Source organism: Psammomys obesus, unplaced genomic scaffold (genome assembly GCF_907164565.1).
Source record: "Psammomys obesus unplaced genomic scaffold, mPsaObe1.curated_primary_1811, whole genome shotgun sequence".
In the NCBI taxonomy this organism is placed as follows: domain Eukaryota; kingdom Metazoa; phylum Chordata; class Mammalia; order Rodentia; family Muridae; genus Psammomys; species Psammomys obesus.
The window spans coordinates 4,718,616-4,737,981 of record NW_026596152.1 but is presented as its reverse complement, the minus strand read 5'-3'; the positions used below and the strand labels follow the sequence as shown (position 1 = coordinate 4,737,981).

Below are 19,366 nucleotides of genomic sequence, written 5' to 3'. Positions count from 1 at the left end.
CCCATAGCTGAGGAGGTAATACACCCCATGTTCAGAAAAATTGTTTTGTTAAATAGCTAGGATGTGCCTATCAAACTGCCTCATAACCTTTGTACTTATAACCACAGGTAACTGTTGTCACCAGCCTAGGTGTCATGAAGAGAAACTTCTTTCTTGTAATGAGCAGTATTCATTGCAGATTCACAGCCAGTCCAGCTCCTAAGAGTAGATGACTGTTGCTGTAGCACAGTAGCCTAGTGTTCAGTGGTAAAAAATGGAAGAAAATAATCAGATGTATCTATTACTCCTTCCATATCTCAGTGAACATAGCACCAGTGGGAGAAACCAGAAAACACTGAGACAGAAGAAAAGGTAGAACACTATGTATCTATTGTCTTCAATGAAGTATTTCCAACCCAGAAAGAGAAAGGAGGGTAAGACACTGAAAACAGCAGGGTGGTAGTGGTGCATGCCTTTAATCCCAGCACTTGAGAGGCATACCCTCTATTAGTTCAAGGCCAGCCTGGTCTTCAGAGTGAGTTCCAGGACAGCCAAAACTACTTAAAGAGCAACCCTCTCTGAAAAAAAAAAAATACACAAACACACAAGAAACCAAATGAAATGCAAAAGACCCAGGAAATCCCTGATACTTAGAAGACGCACCTAGCCCTGGTGGATCTATAAACAGTAACAACTACTCTCTCCAGCAGGCTGAGCTGCCTGAAAGGTATGCTGGGAACTCCAGGAATGCAGCCTTCCTAAGTACAGGGGTGGAGCTTTTCACTACCACCTCCGCCCAAGTTCTCCTACTCCTCTAAGTAATCCCTCACCTTGCTCCTATAAATTATTCCAATAAACATACTAGTTCACTAAACTAGGCTTGGGTAGGATCCTTTCTTAGGTCTGTCATAAGTGTTCTACTTGAGATAAATGTTTATCTCCATGGAAAAGTTCCTCAATACCACATCTGTACCATCTGCACCAAGGGCAGACCTACCTAACCAGCAGAAGGGAAGGGCTGAGCTGTGGGCTGCTGATTTTGTCACCAGAGGAACCTTATCCTTCCCAGTAGGTATCTAGGTTCTAGTTCAAGAACACTGATGTCAAAATCCAAATATTAACGATCAAGTGGCCAGTCCTGAATTAAGAAAATAACCGAATAAAAGCAGAAAAAGCAACGGAGCAGAGTTGAAGATAGGGGGAAAAATGCAACAAATCAGGCAGATCAACAACAACAAAAATTCCTGAAGCCTTAACAACACAAACACACATATGCAGTCTGGTACAAGCATCCAACCTAAACAATGGGCCTGTTTTCCTGATTAGCCCAGGTAACTCCCCAAGTTAAGAAATGAGACACTATTGTAATAACACACTCTCTGGGTACAGGATTTCCTAGGGAAAGACCTGGGAAGATTAACCATGTCTGTCTTCCTTCTCTTCCTTCCCAAAGTCAGCAAGTGGTTCTGGTCACCATACACAAGTGACCATACACAAGTGTCAGGCCATTAGTCTAAGTTACTGTGTGATAATCTCATTTGTTCTTTTTCATCTCCTCCTGCATACCAGAATCTGCCTTGTCTTCTGACGCTGATTAACTACACCCTGATGCTGCTAGGTGTTTCTCCTGGACCTGAATTTCTCTAAGCCTACCTAAGAAACCTAATCATAACTACTTCTTTATAGACTGAGTCCAAACCTTGAGATTTACCTACTACAGCCAACCCTTGTGGCTATGCAGAGAGCTATGCAGCTATGACAGCTGTGCAAAGAAGCCTAATTTCCCTAAAGGACAGTGATTTCATTTCTGTTGCCATCTATGATTCCTCTGACACTGAGAAAAATGGGCCACTAACCTCAAAATCCATGGCAGTCCTGTTTACAATAGCCAGAAACAAGAACAACATCCAAAAGCTAAGACCATAAATTAAAAAAAAAAAAAAAAAAAAAGAAAATGTAGTGCATTCACACTGTGGAATACTATTCATTCATAAAAAGAATGGAGTCCTGGTCACAAAGGCATTGTTGGGAGCTGCAAGGCAGCCAGCTGTGCAAGAAAACTGTACAGTTTCTTTTATGGAGGCAAAAAGTTTCTCTCAGAAGCTGAGACCATAGGAGTGGATGTTATTTTATTGCACAAGAATTAATATTTTAATAGTGAATGTGCTGTATATGTCAAGAAACACATTTGTGTTCCCCATAAAAAATTATAAATTTGGGGTAATTTATATTTTTAACTGAAATTAAGCACTGCACTGTGTATATGACAGATAAATTTCCTCATTATGATTATTTTGTTTTTATCAATCCGTTCTAGAATTTCTTAATTTAAAAAATTTACTGTGACATTAAATCATTTGTAGAGAATACTGGTCAAAGGCAAGAGTAAAGGAATGCACAGTCAGAGCTGACAGCTGTCCTCCTTTTACAGCACTTTAGAAGACCTCACTACCAACGATGACGTCTCCCTACACAGCTATGGCCCAATCATCCTGGCATGGGTTGACAGGAAAATTGTATTACTCAAACTCACTAACAATCAATAACTCTTTGCCCACCGTGTGCAATTAAAACTTAGAGATTTAAAATGCCCACATCTCTCTTAGAGATTAAAAATGTCTACATATCAGGAACTGTCTAAAGACACATCTTACATGTTCCTGTTGATTCTAATTTATTACACCTCATCAATTTTCAGATTCACTATTTGAGATAATTACTTCATGTAGCTAAGAAGAGACCTTTCAATCATTTCTTGTATGTAGCTAAATCAATCTGGAGAAAGGCTTTCTCAAAAGTAAAAATGAAGAATCATAAATGAAAAGAAATTCTACAGTTTACTTTTGTACAGCTACTTCAAGTAAATTTTGAAGAAAATTTGTAAGGTATTCCTAATGTCCAATCCTTCTCCATAGTATATACACATTCAAATGCTAGCTAGCACTAAGCTATTTCAGGAAATGTTTCTCAGTTAACAACAATAAAAACTTATTTATTGTGTGGCTGTCTCTCTTTAAATATAACACACCAAATCTAACTCCACCTTACTGACACATTGCTTCTGTATGACTATACTTGTCAGGGTGGTCTGTGTGCCTACATAATGTATGACTTGTGACAAGACTGTATCTCTCTAAAGAAATAACAATAGCACTAAATGTTTAAAATTCTAAAGTAGGTGACATCTATCATTCACCAACTGGTATCAATGTAATATAATGATCCATAATGGCTTTCTCTTCCAGTATTAATGAAGAATCTGGAAAAAGGCTTTCTCAAAAGTAAAAATGAGGAATCATACATGAAAAGAAATTCCACAGTTCACTTTTGTGCAGCTACTCCAAGTAAATTTTGAAGATAATTTGTCATGGAGTATCATGTAATCCAATGACACTCACCCACCTATGTCAAGTTATGTCTTGCTGCTATTTTCTCATGACCTAAACTATTATGCATGCTCAGTTTCTTAAAGGGGTAAACAGAGAGTTTAGCTAGGAAGTGTACATTTGACAGTGACAGGTATAGGCTCCATAACTGTCTCTGAGCACATTAAGAGTTGGGGTTCATATTAGAACTCCACACAGAACCCTCAAAAAAGTCAGTGGAGTTATAACAGTATCTACTATATATGAGTGTTGAGCAATAATTCAATATTTTTACTCTCAAAACTTGAATAACCATTATACAACCCCAAATATGATCAAATTAATCACCAAGAAATGTCAAAATGAAGCATTTTCTTTTTCATTAAAGTCTCTTACTCATGTTAAAGTTTATCCACATGACTAAATAACATATGGTACTGATCACCACAGATGAAGTACACACAGCACTAAGAAAAAAATCAGTAATAATTTTTTAAATTATTTTCCCTCATACTCAGCAGAAGTTTAGAACTTGTGTAATCCATGAAGCTTTCCCCTAAGACCCCAACAACTGAAGCTGGATGCCACAGACAGACAGTACAAGAATATAAGGACAGCAGAACACTTACCAAAAGCATCTAAATCAAATGGTTTTCTACCTCCTTACACGCAGGGCACAAAAATACAGAAACCATTTCCAATTCTAAGAAGCACATTTTGTTGTAATGGATATCTCGAGCACAGGTCCTAGCCTGTGTATTTTTTAGATATCTGTGGGCTATATGCAAAATTTTTATGAATGTATACACTTTTTTCTGCCAAAAGTACCTTTCTCTCCATACTGTTAACATATAGTCAAAAGCAAAAAACTGGAGAGAAACATAAAATGTTTCCTCAAGACTAATTTAACATTTCCTGGCATGACCCAGCAGTGAGGAACCATAGAGCTTTGGGTACAAACACCATCAAATATGGCAATGTTTCAGTAGGCCTCGGACAGCATTAAAGTCCTGTGAGACAGACCTACTCCTCAGTGTCATCTCTTCAAGCCATTCTGACAGATTCAAAATAGAGAGTAACAAGATTAAATTAGACTATCACAAAGCCACTCTCAACTGCTATAAACTGAGATGTTATTCGTTTAAGTTTAGTGAGAGTATGGCCACATCTTGGTTTTTTCTCTGAAAATTGCCCTGAAATTGCTGCTGTGCAATTTGTGTATCTTAAACAGAACATAATGCTTTTTTAAACATTTCAACAAAGTAGAGTAATGCAAATCCATTAAGAGCAAGACAAATACCACCAGTTCATCACAGGTACACAGAGGCTTGCTGGGTATGCTTTATAGACCAAATCTCCACTTCTGGCCTTTTTTAGGGGAAGGAGGTAAATGAACAAATTAAATAGTACAACACAATAGAGACAGAATGTGTCAGTATTACCCCAAGGCACACATTTAGGTACAACTTTTAAACCAGGGAACAGGGCAGTACTGAGTAGAGATGGAATAAACCAACAGAAGCCGAGCCGGTCAGGACCGAGTAAGGTTGAGGTTAGTGGCAACAGCATGTGTATGGTTTCCAGGAAACCTTCAGTAAGACTGCTGTTAGCCCTAGCCCCGCACCTTGCCCAGCCCAGTGTGCTGCTTCTTCCTCCAGCTCCCGCCTGGCTCAGAGCAGCACTGCCCTGCTCCCAGGGGTGCAGTGGCCCAGCCTGAACTCACCTTGGCAGTGAAGGGGCCAGAAGTTTAAAACCTGTTAATGCATCATGGCAAAAGTGCAATGAACATGCATACTTCACACACTCACATTCCAGAGCAAGAAAACACACAACCAGTAAGACAACTCTACACAAAACATCCTCAGGGAAGGCAGAGACAGGATTGTTAACACCCAGGATCACCACGAAGGAGGACAGAGCAGCAGTGGTGCTGCACCACAACATTTCAGCTAACGTTACAGTACCAAAGTAATCATGGCATCACCTACTTTAACTGCCATTATCTGCCCACTTGGTTTGTGGACCATTTTGTTGACAGAACCATAAGCTCCTCGTCCAATTTCTCCAAGGTCTTTCAAGTCCTCTGCAGTGAAATCCCAGTGTTGCTCAGGGGAGATCTTCAGTTTTCCTGATGACTCAATGCTGTGCGTTCTCAGTCTCTCTCTGTTAAAATATTGGGAAGCAATTTTTCCACATTGTAAATAGGTTTTGACTTTTTCTTTTAGCACTGAGTGTGGTGTGGGAATGCTCATAAGGACACAAGCAGCCTGACCCCCATTTTAGAGCTATTTGCACCATCTTGCTTGCTTTAATTTTAATAGAATACACTTAAGTACCCAGAAGGCACAGCTTCAAAGACATTCATACAACCCAATTTCCTTTGGCAGATGAAACTAGCACTGTCTACCAGTTTGAGTACTCAATAGTAGATCCTTTCCAAGGCTACAAAACTGTACTGCCAAACAAGAGCCCCAGAGCTGAGACATCATTTCTACAAATGCTCACCCATCCTATCACACCCTGTAGCCAGTAAAGCTGTTTCCAACACTGAGTGTACCCAAGACAGCCTGACCCACTGTTCTAAACTGCAAGCCCTGGAGCAGCCTACAGCAACTAAGCCAAGCATATGGGGTAAGTTGGAAAACACCATTTCTAGCTTCCCCAGAGGTTTTAACAGTATATGGGAATGAGTACTTTAATATACCATCCTATTACTGTTTAGACTGTGAAGAAGTGGGGAACAGTTAAACAGAGAGGCAGCTAACTAAAAGGAATTCTGTGTTGTCTTATTCAGACCTTCCTCTGTTCAACAGAAGGAGATGGGCATAAGGGAGTTGGTTATTCATTAAAAAAAAAAAAGCAGATCATTTTCCATTAAATATCACAGCCACATCATAGAAACCAGACTTTTCTTTCTTCTCTCCCTCTTCCCATATATGATAACAAGCTATGTCAAACCAGAAAGTACAATACATATGAAGAGACCACTGAGTGTCAACTAGTTTTTAATTTCATACTACGTTTCCAAAATCTGTTTCAAAATCCAGCCTTGTGATAAAAGCAAGGAAAGTCTACTTAATCTACTTTGTTCTTGAAGTATTCTGGAATATCTCCTGAAATTTGTAGAACCATTTTCTTTAAGGATTTCAAAAACTTTAGAATGTTAAAATATCTCTTCCTCAAAACCCATATTCACTAATGTTGATAATAAAAATGATTCAAGGGTATAGTTAGAAGCTTAGTATATTTTATCTAAATAATGTATATTTTATCTAAATGACTTAGTATGTTTTATCTAAATGAAGCTGTGCTCCAAATAAGAAGTTCTCATAGGCACAATGCTCTACAACGGTACGGGCAAATTTTAGCCTTATGGATCTCTCTGCTAATAGTTTAGCTTACTTTAGTTAACTGTGTCGTTTTGAGATTAACCCCTATTTTCTTTTTGTAAGTGAGCAGTTAAATAGCTAAGAGATATAAAATATCTTATTGAACTAATAAAAAATGCCCAAAACTGAGTAAGGCAACATACTACAAAATCACAGAGAGCGTGCAATGGTTACATCACCACAGCATGTTCACAAAGCCTTCACCCATACTAGACCACCAACCTTTCCTGAAAAACTGAACCAGTTTCGCAGTTTCTACTTCAACGACCAATCTTAGTGGCTTCCATAGAATGATAAATAAGTATAGCATTAGCTAGAAACCTGCCTGAACCCAACCATGACCTCTAGCTGGCAGTCAATTTCTGGTCTAAACTACTTTAGGGGTTCTGGTAGTTTGAATGAAAATGGCCTCCACAGGCTCATGCATTTGCATGTTTGACTCCCAGTTTTTGAAAAGGATTAGAAGGTACGGCCTTCTCAGAATAAGGGTAGCCCAAAACAGGTCCAGTCTTTCTCTGTGTCCTACCTGTGGATCAAGGATGTAAGTAAGCTCTTAACTACTGCTCTAGCACCATATCTGCCTGCCTCCACATTCTCCCCCCCAGGATGGTCATGAACCAATCCTCTGAAACTGTAAGCAAGCCCTCTATTAAATGCCTTACTTCATAAGTTGCCTTGGTCATGGTGTTTCATCAAAACAGAATAGTACGAAGACAGGGGCCTAGGGAAAAAGCCTACAAACAATAGAAAATACATCTATTAGAAAGTTTAGCAAGGGGCTGGCATTAAGGCTCAGTGGGTTAAGACACTTGCAGCCAAGTACAACTACCTGGGTTCAATTCCTGGATCATACATAAGGAGAAAACTGACTCCCACAGGCTGTGTGCTCTGACCTCAAAAAGCATGTTGCGGCAGGTATGCATGTGTTCCCTCTCTCTCTCTCTCTCTCTCTCCTCTCTCTCTCTGTGGGGGTATGTGTATGTGTGTGTTTTAAAAATTGGTAAAAAGACAAAACAAAAAAATAATAACACAAAAAGTGTGTTAAGTTTATATTCCATGACTGTACTCTTGAAGAGGAAATAAGTTCCCTGATTCTCTAAGATAATGCCCTTCTATTAAAAAAAAAAAAAAAAAAACTGTTCTAGAAAAAAAAAAAAGGCTCTCTAACAGCCTTCATTTCTCTTCATATTCTTCTACAAATCAACCTTAGCCGCCTTCAGTGAATAACCCAAAATGTCCCAACTTCTAGTTCCTTATGATCAAGCTGGGAAACTCAGGCAGAGTATGTCGTGGATGTAACCACCATGCTGTCCAACACCCATTCTCCTCTCCAAGAGGTAGCAATGCTTATGAACAAAATTGTGTTCCCTCTTAAAATTCACATACCAAAGAATAGCTGGTGTGACTATATTGAAGACAGGGCCTTAGAGATGACTGAGGTTAAAGGAAGGTCAGTAAGGGTGAGGCCTATTCCAACCACAGTAGTGTTCTTGTAAGAGAAGACACTAGAGAGCTTGCTGCATTCCCATACACATGTAGGAGAGAGATACTAAGAGCAGCCAATGAGTGATGCCACCTGGAAGCCATTGGGAAAAGACCTCACTGCAACCTATCTTGTTAGTAACTTGATATTGGATTCTCCAGCCTCAATAATTATGAGAAATAAGTTTCTGTTGTTTAAGCCACACAGTCAATGGTTTGGATTTAGCTTTTAAAGAGGCTGGCTAATCTAAAACACCAATAATCTTTGCCATTAAAGTGGCGAATAGGAACATAGGCGTTGATGTAACACTTTCCCCTCCTCCTTGCTGCTCCAGGCTCCTTCACTGCCCTGGAGAAAGGAAAAAGTGTCCTGACAAAGACAGGGTGACCACAGAAGTGCTCTAGACTTCACCTGTGACTACACTACTTGAGTCCTAGCCTATCTCTAATGATTCAATGAAAAGAGTAAAGAAATTATAAGGCTAATGCCACTGTCTATAGACTTGATGTTTGTATGCACACAAATTTACCCAGAACTAATGAAGGCCCTAATGTTATTTTATTTCCCAGTGATTCTCAAGGAAGATAGAGTCCCATATCGCCAGCACCTAGCAGGAAAGTAGACAGGTTAACAGGAAAGTTCACTCAGCATATAGTGGCTGGCAGACAAAAATCCTAAACACCTTAAACCCACAGCAATTCCAGGCAAAAGCTCTGCCTTAAAAGGAATTCTCAAGTATATCTGATACCTAGAGACCTAAGTCCTAAATCTAATAAATAATTATTAGTTCCTAAAGAAAACACATACACGCTCACAGTGAAAAACTGACACACTATGTGCATGCTAAAGTAATGTATGTTCATAAAAGTAACAAAAAAGTTTATAAAGCATATAACATTTTAAGTAAGACATCTGATATATGGCTTGAATCCATTTAATAGAGAACATTATTAATGTAGCATCAATGCATAAAGATTAAAATCTGAAACATAAACTTACCTTGTCAAATCAAAAATCCACAAACTGTCCCTTTTGATACTACAAATTTGTACTGACATCTTTTCTGATTATTTAGCTCTTAGACAGATATAATCAACCTGTCCATTCACTATTTAACAATGCATCTATGTTAGCTGTCATCATTTCACTGACACACACAAATCTATAATTTCCCAAAGCCTCAGATTAAAAAACAAAGAACTGTGTGTGACATTGTGTTCCAGAACATTAATTAGACCAAACCCTGAGAAAACTTGTATTTCTATGCCAGTTTGAGAAAGCTGCCTGGGGCTTTCTATGTAGATGTGTAGATTTCACGTTGTTCCCTTTGTAGTTAGGTAAACTTTACATTGTTTGTTTTGTTTTAAATATTGGGACACAACCAAAGACACAACCATATTGGTGACAAATGGCTCCATCTATACTTGAACCTTCGAACCTTCTCTCTGCCCTCTGTTAATACAGTGGTATCTACTTTGCAAACTCAGCAGCAAGATAGTTCCTGAGCCACTCCTGTCTACCTGGATACCCCAAGGCAACACCATCAACAAAGCTACAGAGGTAGCGAAGGAAAGTCTCATGCACAATTTAGAAACAAAACACACCTTCTGTTTGTACTTTTCTATTGCATATGTATAAATTAGAAAAAGGAGTTTACCCCATTCCACCAAAATATTGTATTACAGCAGTCATTAATAGCAGAATAGTGTGGCCATGGCTGTACAGCATGCATGCATGGACTTGGCAAGAGCAGCAACACTCAACAGTCAAGAGCCCACTTCTGCATGACATTCCAGTTTGAAATGATACTAAGATTAAGTAACTTTCCCCCCTCTTTCTTGAGACAGGTTCTATATAGACTGAGCTGGTCTCAACTCTGGCCACAGACTCACAGGAGTTGGGGTTGCAGGCATAAACTGCCAGTGCTTAGCCCAAGACACTCTGTAGCTGCACTTTCCGGTGTCACCACTGTACTTTAACAATTCTGTGCCTACTGATCAATAAACATTTCTTGTTCTTCTGCCTGAAAGAGCACCACTGAGACCTGCAGGTCCAGCTATCTGCTTTGTCATTGCTGTTTTGCCCAATGAGTTCTTTATCTAGAACTCTAAACCTGTAGCTTGCAGCCCCTTTGGGTCAAACAATCTTTTCACAGGCGTGGCCTAAGACCATCAGAAAACACAGATCTTTACATCAGGATTTATAATGGTAACAAAATTACTGTTATGAAGTAACAATGAAATAATTTTATGGTTGGGCATCACAACATGAGGATTGCAGCATTAAGTATTAAAGGGTCTCAGCAGGAAGAAGGTTGAAACCCACTGATCTAGAACCATGAATCCCATCTGTTAGAATGTTTCACAGGCTTGTTTACCTTCTCAGTGGACTCAAGAATGTAGAAAATTCAGTTATTTATGTTTTAAAATCAATTTTTTCCCTCAGCCGTTGGCATCTGCTGTGTCTCTGTGTGCATGCTGCATTTAACATGGTCTCTCTTCCACTTTGTTTCCAGATTCCTAGGAATTACTCTTCCTCCCTTCACATCCTGTTCAGTAATGTTGCTGCTCATTTATTTTGTCTCACATTTTGGCTTTTCAGCCTCGTCTTTTAAGTTATATTTCTTTAAAAATTGTTTATATTTATATCATTTTTATCTGAGTGCTTTGCCTGCATGTATGTATGTGCATCATGGGCATGCCCAGTACCGAGAGAGGCCGGAAGAGGGTGTCAGATCCCCTAAAACTGGAGTTATGTGCAGTTATGACCAAGAGCAGTAAGTGCTGTTAACCACTAAGCCACCTCTCCAACCCCTACAAATTAATTCCTTTACATTATGAAGAAAAATAGTCTTGGCTAGGGGTGAGGAAGGAAACTATTTTGAATCCTGAGAAATGTTGCTGAGATAGTCTTCCTAAAATCAGCCAAGATGGTTTCTACTCCTAGAAACCTTTATCTGTGTCAGTGTATCACCAAGTTTCCCATTCTAGAGTACTGAGAGAAGAATGACCTCACTGCAGATAAGACAGACACAAGAAACAATCTCGAAGACACTGGGCATCAGGCATAGATAGGAGGCTGAGAGAGAAAAACGCTGCAATTATCCCTAGCGCCTGCCTGGAGGGCTCAGACTACTGCATAGAAAGGGAATCCAGGGAAGTTTGTCAACATCCTTGTGTGGGGAGACCAAGGCAACTGGAATTATCAAAGCAGGGTGTCCAGAAAAAGCAGCCATAGACACGCACCCCACCCCCATTCTATATCAGTGCATGTGAGAAACGACACAAGCTGGTGAGACAAGACAACCAGGGCCTAGTGCATTAATGCGAATATTTACAGCTCCAGTGCAAAATCCGTCCCTAGTTCCCTTGCTCTTTACTTTTAAACTCTGAACTGACAGCAGAAGATTCTAAGACACAAGTCCTGGTCTTACTGCCACTGCCTTCATATACTTCCACCCACACTTTACTCATGATGACCACAATCCCCAGAGAAGGTGTGCCCCCATCTCCTTCTCCCCCAACCTGAAGAAAAGAACTGTTATTTTCTGTGTGTAGAAAAAAAGGGGACTTGAGACAGGGCAGAGGAGGCCATCCTTCCACAGGCAGTCTCCACTTGAGGAGAAAACCTGGTAGAATTTTTATTCTGGTAGCATCATAACTTGCACAGCTGACAGTGAGAGTTCAGCATCAGAGGCAGGTGTGCTGATACACACCAGTAAGTCAGCACCCAGGGGGCTGAGGCAGAAGGATAACAGATTCCAGGCCAACATAGAACATACAGCAAGGCTTGTCACAGGAGGGGTAAACAGTGCAGCATAACTGTGATCTGTGAATAAGCAGCTTAATCTAATCCAAGACTATATGATAATGCTGGCATATTTATGATTCCCATAAATACAACTGTTACTGCAATTCAAGAGAATTACTGTATTTCTAGAAAACTATTTAGGCTTAAGCATACAATTCAGCCATATACACAAATGTTTTGGTAAAGTGAAAAAATTATATATATATAATATGTAATATTATATATATGTTTGTATATATAGTATTATATATATAATACTTCCCCCCTCTATTTTATGGTCTCCTACCATCCCAGCTTGGCATCCAATATGAACATATTTATAAACTAAAGAATTCAACTGGTAAAGAAGCATGGCTTCATTTAGTCTTTTCTCTCTGGGAAACTCTCCCTGGAAATCCTGAACCGGGCTTCCTGTTTCACTAGTCCTTACCAGATGCTGGTCTATAATTCCAGAAACATTTATCAAAAAGCATGGTGAGGTCAGTATTTCCTTACCTGTAATAAATATTCATTTGGGTCTACTGCTTTATCATTTTTGCTTAATTCTTATGATTATCTCCACAGAGGATCATCTCTACACCTCTATCACCGATTTCATTCCTAAGTGTTCAGATAAGGTTATAGGCATTAGCCCATTAAATTAAAATGCAAGAGGGTTTTCTCTTTAGGGCAACATCCACATTAGAACCCCTTGTTTACTGTTTGGTTCTTCAACACACACACACACACACACACACACACACACACACACACACCCCTTTCCAAACACAGACCCAAATATAGTGATTGAGATTTCCAGGGACTACAAGGGCGGAATCTATTATCATGACCATGGCTCACGAATGTGCCAATGCAGGAGAAAGAAGCACTGCAGACCTCCCAGCTTCAGCTGGCTATTCAGACACTCTCACAATACAGACATCCGAGAGAAAAGCAAGCCTTCAGCTCTTGCACTGATGTATCTCCTTCTGCGCCACCATCTACCGTTTGCTTACTTGGTGCTCCTTCTGAATCAGTTTGTTTCCAGTGGCATAGCCATGAGTCTCATCCCTCATGACTCAGATTCTTGCTTTGGTTCCAATCATTTTTCATTAAGACTCCAAATGTGTTTGTTACTGTTTGGAGTTTGAGAGCTGAGGAAAGATATGAAGAGATGAGACGAGGACAATATGAAGATTTTGGCACTGTCTTCCTAAGTCCTTATGAACTGTGGTACTCTCCCTCTCCAGCATCCTAGTGCTCATCTCCATTGCCTATTGCCACCACATGGCCCTGCTCTATGGTTTATATGGCCCATACTTGGAGAATGAGTCTAGTACCTTTCCCAATAGTCAAAGTCTCCTGCAGAATGTATTCTTCACAAGGAACTGGCCAGGAACTGATTAGCTTTAACACAGAATGTGGTTTAAGAGAACAAAACCCACTTTTTCAATAATCCCCTGTTCCCCCAAAAAACATGTATATGCAGAACCTCAGAATGTAACTTTATCTTTACAAATCTTAATTCAGATCTCAGAAAGAGTTCATCTTTATTCAGACAGGTCCAAAACAGTAGAATCACTGGACATAGTAACATATGTCTTTAATCTGAGCACTGGGCAGGCAGGATGGGTTTGAGGCCAGTCTGGTCTACATAACAAGTTCCAAGCCAGCCTGAGTTATGTGGTAAGACCCTATCTTAAAGTAAAAATGCAAACAAACAAACAAAAAGAAAACAAAACAAAAATTGAAATCTTACTATTGATACTTATGTTTGTCTTTCAGATATTTCAAACATGATGACTTTCCTTAGTGGAAAAATTGGGAAGGTGATAAAGTGAACATCAAAATAGAGATTATAACTCTCTTGAGACAAGGCCAGAAAAGCTCAGAGCTACCAAAAGGAGGAGGAGAGAAGGAGGGAGCCTTCTCTGGAGCCTGCAAGAGATGCACGGCCCAGTCAAGACCTTAATTTTCGATTTCTGGCCTCTAGTACTGGGATAGAATACACTGCTATTGCTTTAAGGTCCTAAGGCTGACACAACAGTTACTTTACAAAAGACATAGAATACATTGTAAGTCTCAAACTTTTCTGTACAGCATCATACAGTAATTACTTCAGGCTTCACAATACAGCCATTGCAAAACAACTTCTGCTGTAAACATGCAGCCAGATCCCTGTGGCCCTGTTCCAGTCAAACTTCATTTGTCAGAACAACCTAGCCAGAAGCTCCAGCACACTGACCACATGACAGGAATGCTGCCTGGCCATCATGTAAGCATCTAAACCACTCTTTATTTTTCTAGATCCCTTTTCTTTTTTAAATTTATAAGTTTATACCGTAAGAAACCCTAATTATCTATTCAAATCCTACAGATTCATTTCCAGAACTTAATCACAAAATGTATTTGGGGATTCTTTTTTTTTTTTTTTCTCCTTAAAAATCCCGCCCTGCCAGATCAACAGGATTAAGAATCTAACAACTTCTCCAGGCTTTCATATCACTTAGGTTAAGTGCCTAGTGCTTCCAGCCTCCTTATTAGCACGCAGCACCTCTCTTAGCTGCTCTCTTTCAGCAGGTGATAGTAATTACCTTCATGGAGTTCTTGCTCAAAATAGAAAGCTGAGTTCTCAAACATGCTGCCTACGACTTTTCCTTTATCAAGCAAAAACCATCTTCTGCCTAGGCCCATCTTTCCTAAGAACTGTTCACTGTCAACTGAGGCGGAAGTGTGCTTCCCGTTTCCTTACCACCCCTGTAAGAGATGCACTTACCTAATTCTCTCCCAATGGCACCAAGCAGATCCTCCTTTCTAAGCCACATTTTCTTTTTTGTCTTTAAGCAAGCTCCAGGTTACCCAGCCAGGATGTATGAAATGCCTCAATGCTGTTTTACTCTCTCAGCACATACACACAAACACACACCTGCCAGTTTTCCTTAGACAATAAAATAAACATGCACATATCCCAGTACCACAGCCACTGCTCCTCTCTGCATACACTGTGAAGAGCTCTAGATGAATACTGCTCTATGAATCCTCCTGCAATGCAGCTCTGTTAATTCCGGAAATTTCCACAGTAAACTCAGCCTGTCGGTTACCATGGAAACTGACTGCTTCCTGGCACTACTAAAAAAATGAGTGTCTTTGCCTAGATCTAAGAAGCAGCAAAAGAAAAAAAGAAGTCATCAAAAAAATTTGCTCAAACAATCTAATCAGAAGCACTCAACATTCTAATGTTCTTAATCAGAGACTTGTAAGAAGCTGGGTGCAGTGTAGGCACCTATAACCCCAGCAGCATTCAGGAAGCTGCAATAGGAGGCTAGAAGCCCTCCACCAGTCTGGGCTAAGCAGTAAGACCCTGTCTCTTGGAAAGGTGGGAAGGAAGAAGGAGAGACAAATTAGAGAAATATGAAGTAGTTGGGCCAAAACTAACTTAAGATGGAAAGATAAATGTCTCCTTACAAGGAAGAGTGACGTTAAAGAGGATGAGGCAAACCCTCACATTTATATATGGTTGCTACAGCCGCTGTATTTTCTAAGTGCTGGCCCTCTACCAGCTATATCCAAAGCTTACAAATACAGTCTTTCCCTGGGCTGTGCTTTACATAGAGGAAGGTAAAGGAACTGCCCTAAGCTAACAGGCTGTGTTTCCAACCCCAACCACCACAACACTTAAAAGAGTACCTAAGAAATACCACTAAAGACTCTTGGCATTACACACTGCTAACCCTTCCCTTTCCAGCTGCTTCCTCATAAAGTGCTGTGCTTCTATGACATCACACACAACCATTTTGCCTTCCACCTCTCAAGTACCTTTTCTTATTCTCTACCTGCTCCTTCTTACCAGGCAACTTTATCATCTACATCCTGACAACTCTCCTTTTTTTTAATCTTCAATTTAGCACCAACTTCTTGTCAGGTCCATGGATGAGACTAGTTATATCACATTCCTACCCACACAGAGTTACTCTCGCCACTTTCTTGCCACAATGGAGTGAAATCCTCTGAAAGTACAAGCCAAAACCAATTCTCCCTCTTAAGTTGCTCTGTCACATTATCTTGTCACAGTGAAAAGTCGGTTAAGTCTGATAACTACTAAGTTTTTCTACAGGAACATATATATCTGCTTGTTTTAGTACGGTTGTCCTGGAAAAGAAGTAGTAATAGCACAAAGCTCACTATTCTATAATTTTCTATATCAATGGAAAACTTTTTGTTCTGTTTTGTTTTCTTTCTTTGAGGCAGGTCTCACCATGTAGTTCTGGCTATCTTAGAACTAATGATTTGGTCCAGGCTGGCTTGAACTTACAGAGATCCATGACTCTGCTTCCTAAGTGTTGGCAGTAAAGGCATGCACCACTATGCCTGGACAAACAGAATACTCGTACCTGAAGCATGTACCAAGTTTTAAAAATGATATGTTCAATCGAAATGGTAAGATTTTACTTATCAATCTTAAAAGAAAGTGAGTTTTTTGTTTGCTTGCTTGCTTGCTTGTTTACTGAGACAGAGCCTCACTACGGTATCCAGGCTGGCCTCTTTATCTTTATCTTTCTCTGGCAAGAGAACTTTCACTTTGGCTTTCTTAGCTGGGACTATAGGCTCATGATACCACATCTGAATCAAAAATGTTCTTTTGAAAGCACAATAAACCCAAGTCCCCAATGTTGTCTAAAGGAGCCAACCACTCAGACGTACACCATACTTGCCATGACACAGCAAATGCTCCAGAATAGACTGAGCATCAAATAACATTTGACAACAATTTCTTAAAAAGCTTTACTCAGGCTAAAAAGATGCTTCAGTGGCTGAGTGCTTAATGCTCTTGCAGAAAACCTGTGTTTGGTTCCCTACACCTCTATTAGGTAGCAATCACCTCTAACTCCAGTTCTAGGGGATCCAATGCTCTCTTCTGGCCTCCAGAGGCACCAGTACACACACCCTGCATATAAACTCATACATGCACCCCGACATATATGCATATAAACTACAAAATGAATTTTTTATAAAGAAATCCCTCTATAGTTGGGTCTGCTCAACGGTAGAACCCTTCCTATGCAGTTTTAAGACCCTAGATAAAAATCAGTAGCACTGCTAAATAAATAAATAAACCATCCTAGGTTTCTTTCACACATCCTTCAAGGAAAACGAGCGGGCGTAAGTAACATCTGTCACATGCTTCTCTACTAATATAAGTGACTTCAACCAACACCTGTGCTCACATATTTATCACCAAGTACCACAAGTGTGAAAGGCATGTGTGATTTGAGAAAAAGGACAGAAAACTACTATTACTGTTGAGTAAGAATAAGCAATCTATCTAGAATTTTATTGTTTTATTTCTTTTCATTACAATATCATTTACATGTAGTGAAATATATACATCATAACCATTAAGTTTTGTCAAATTCATATAAAGTTAGGTCTTGCAAGATTTAACAAGACAGAAAACCTGTCACTCCATGTTGGAGGAGGGTCATCTCATACACTGTGTTTTCAGATGCTGATTTCAGTGCCTTGAGATCTGGATACCACCATGCCACCAGCACTGTTATGAATATTGAACTACCTCCTTTAACCATGTGATAAGGAATGTTCCCCAATTATTCTTGATTGGCTAATAAAGATGCTGAAGCCTATGATTGGGCAAAAGAGAGGTAGATAGAGTTTAGGTTCCTGCACTTGGGGTTGAGAGACCAGAAGAATGGAGAAAGAGGCAGAAGAGGTAGCAGGAGGAGAGGAAGCCAGAGAGAAAGGAGTAGCCATGAGGCAAGATGGAGGATGAGCACATGCCTATGAGAACAAACTGATGAAGCAGAAGCTACCCAGGAGTCAACAGAGTGGGTAGTGATTGGCTTTTATGTGGGTTTTAAGGATAGTAGGATTAGAATAGCTCAGAATCTGCCCAGCATAGTACCTACAGCTTAATAATAAATCACAGTCTCAATGTGTGGTTTTTTTGGGGAAATTATTGATTGAGGAGTAACTAGGCTTTACTAATAAATGAATGAATGTTAATTATAAATATTCTTCTACAACTCCAGGTGGTTCCTAGTCAATATCTCCAAGATAAGAATTGTTCTGATCGCAACCACTCCCACTGATTTCAGCCTTGAACACTCTGGAATTTCAGACAGATGACCAAAACAATGGGTGCTATCCTTTGTGCCTGGCTCTTTTTCAGCATTTCTGGACTCACGTGTGGTTATGTGAATCAGTAATTTTTACTACATTCTAGTAAGACACAATTTACTAGTCCCATTACTAGACATTTGTATTGTTCCTAGTTTGGAAAACCACAATGAACAATTTCTGTGAATGTTCAAATGGAAATTTCAATAAAATATGTTCACCCTGGGCAATGAATACACTGCTAGTTCATGTTTTAATTCATAAGAAACTTTCTAAAGTAGTTGAGCTCTTTTCTGTTCCCTCAACAGTATGTGAGATGGTTTATACTACTGTACATGGTTTTAAGTCTGGGCCCTTCGGGCAGGTGAACAATTTCACTTTCACTTTTTGTTTTGTTTTGTTTTATTAATTACACTTTATTCATTTTGTATCCCCCCATAAGCCCCACCCTCCTCCCCTGCCGATCCGACCCTCCCTCCCCTTTCTGCATGCATGCCACTCCCCAAGTCCACTGATAGGGGAGGTTCTCCTCTTCTTTCTGATCTTAGTCTATCAGTTCTCATCAAAAGTGGCTGCATTGTCCTCTACTGTGGCCTGATAAGGCTGCTCCCCCCTCAGGGGGAAGTGATCAAGGAGCAGGCCAATCAGATTATGTCAGAGGCAGTCCCTCTTCCCACTACTATGTAACCCACTTGGACACTGAACTGCCATGGGCTACACCTGTGCAGGGGTTCCAGGTCATCTCCACCAATAGTCCTTGGTTGGAGTATGAGTCTCTGGGAAGTTCCCTGTGTTCAAATTATCTTGTTCTGTTGCTCTCCTTGTGGAGTTCCTGTCCCCTCCAGCTCTTATTATTTCCCACTTCTTACATAGAATTCCATTCACTCTGCCCATCAGTTGGCCATCAGGCTCAGCATCTGCTTTGACGGTCTATACTGCAGAAGCTTTCAGAGGCCCTCTGTGGCAGGTTTCAAGGTTGTTTCCTGTTTTCTTCTGGCTTTCAGAGGCCCTTTGTAGCAGGTTCCGAGGTTGTTTCCTATTTTCTTTTTCTTCTGATGTCCATCCTCTTTGCCTTTCAGGATGGGGATTGAACATTTTAGTTAGGGTCCTCTCTTTTGCTTAGTTTGTTTAGATGTACAGATTTTAGTGGGTTTATTCTATATTGTATGTTTATATGAGTGAGTATATACCATGCGTGTCTTTTTGCTTCTGGGACAACTCACTCA

The 19,366-nt window shown here is 40.0% G+C and overlaps 1 protein-coding gene and 1 pseudogene across 2 annotated transcripts in view; one reads left to right on the top strand and one right to left on the bottom strand.

Moving 5' to 3' along the window:
- Map2k4 (mitogen-activated protein kinase kinase 4) overlaps nucleotides 1-19,366 on the bottom strand; it is a 96,277-nt gene that overhangs the window by 33,556 nt on the left and 43,355 nt on the right. For both annotated transcript variants that reach the window (XM_055594221.1, XM_055594222.1), the window contains one exon: nucleotides 5,333-5,507. In XM_055594221.1, coding sequence (XP_055450196.1) covers nucleotides 5,333-5,507 — 175 coding nt within the window. The remainder of the gene's footprint in view (nucleotides 1-5,332; nucleotides 5,508-19,366) is intronic.
- Nucleotides 16,370-19,366, top strand: part of LOC129666889 (THAP domain-containing protein 5-like) — a 14,020-nt pseudogene continuing 11,023 nt past the window's right edge.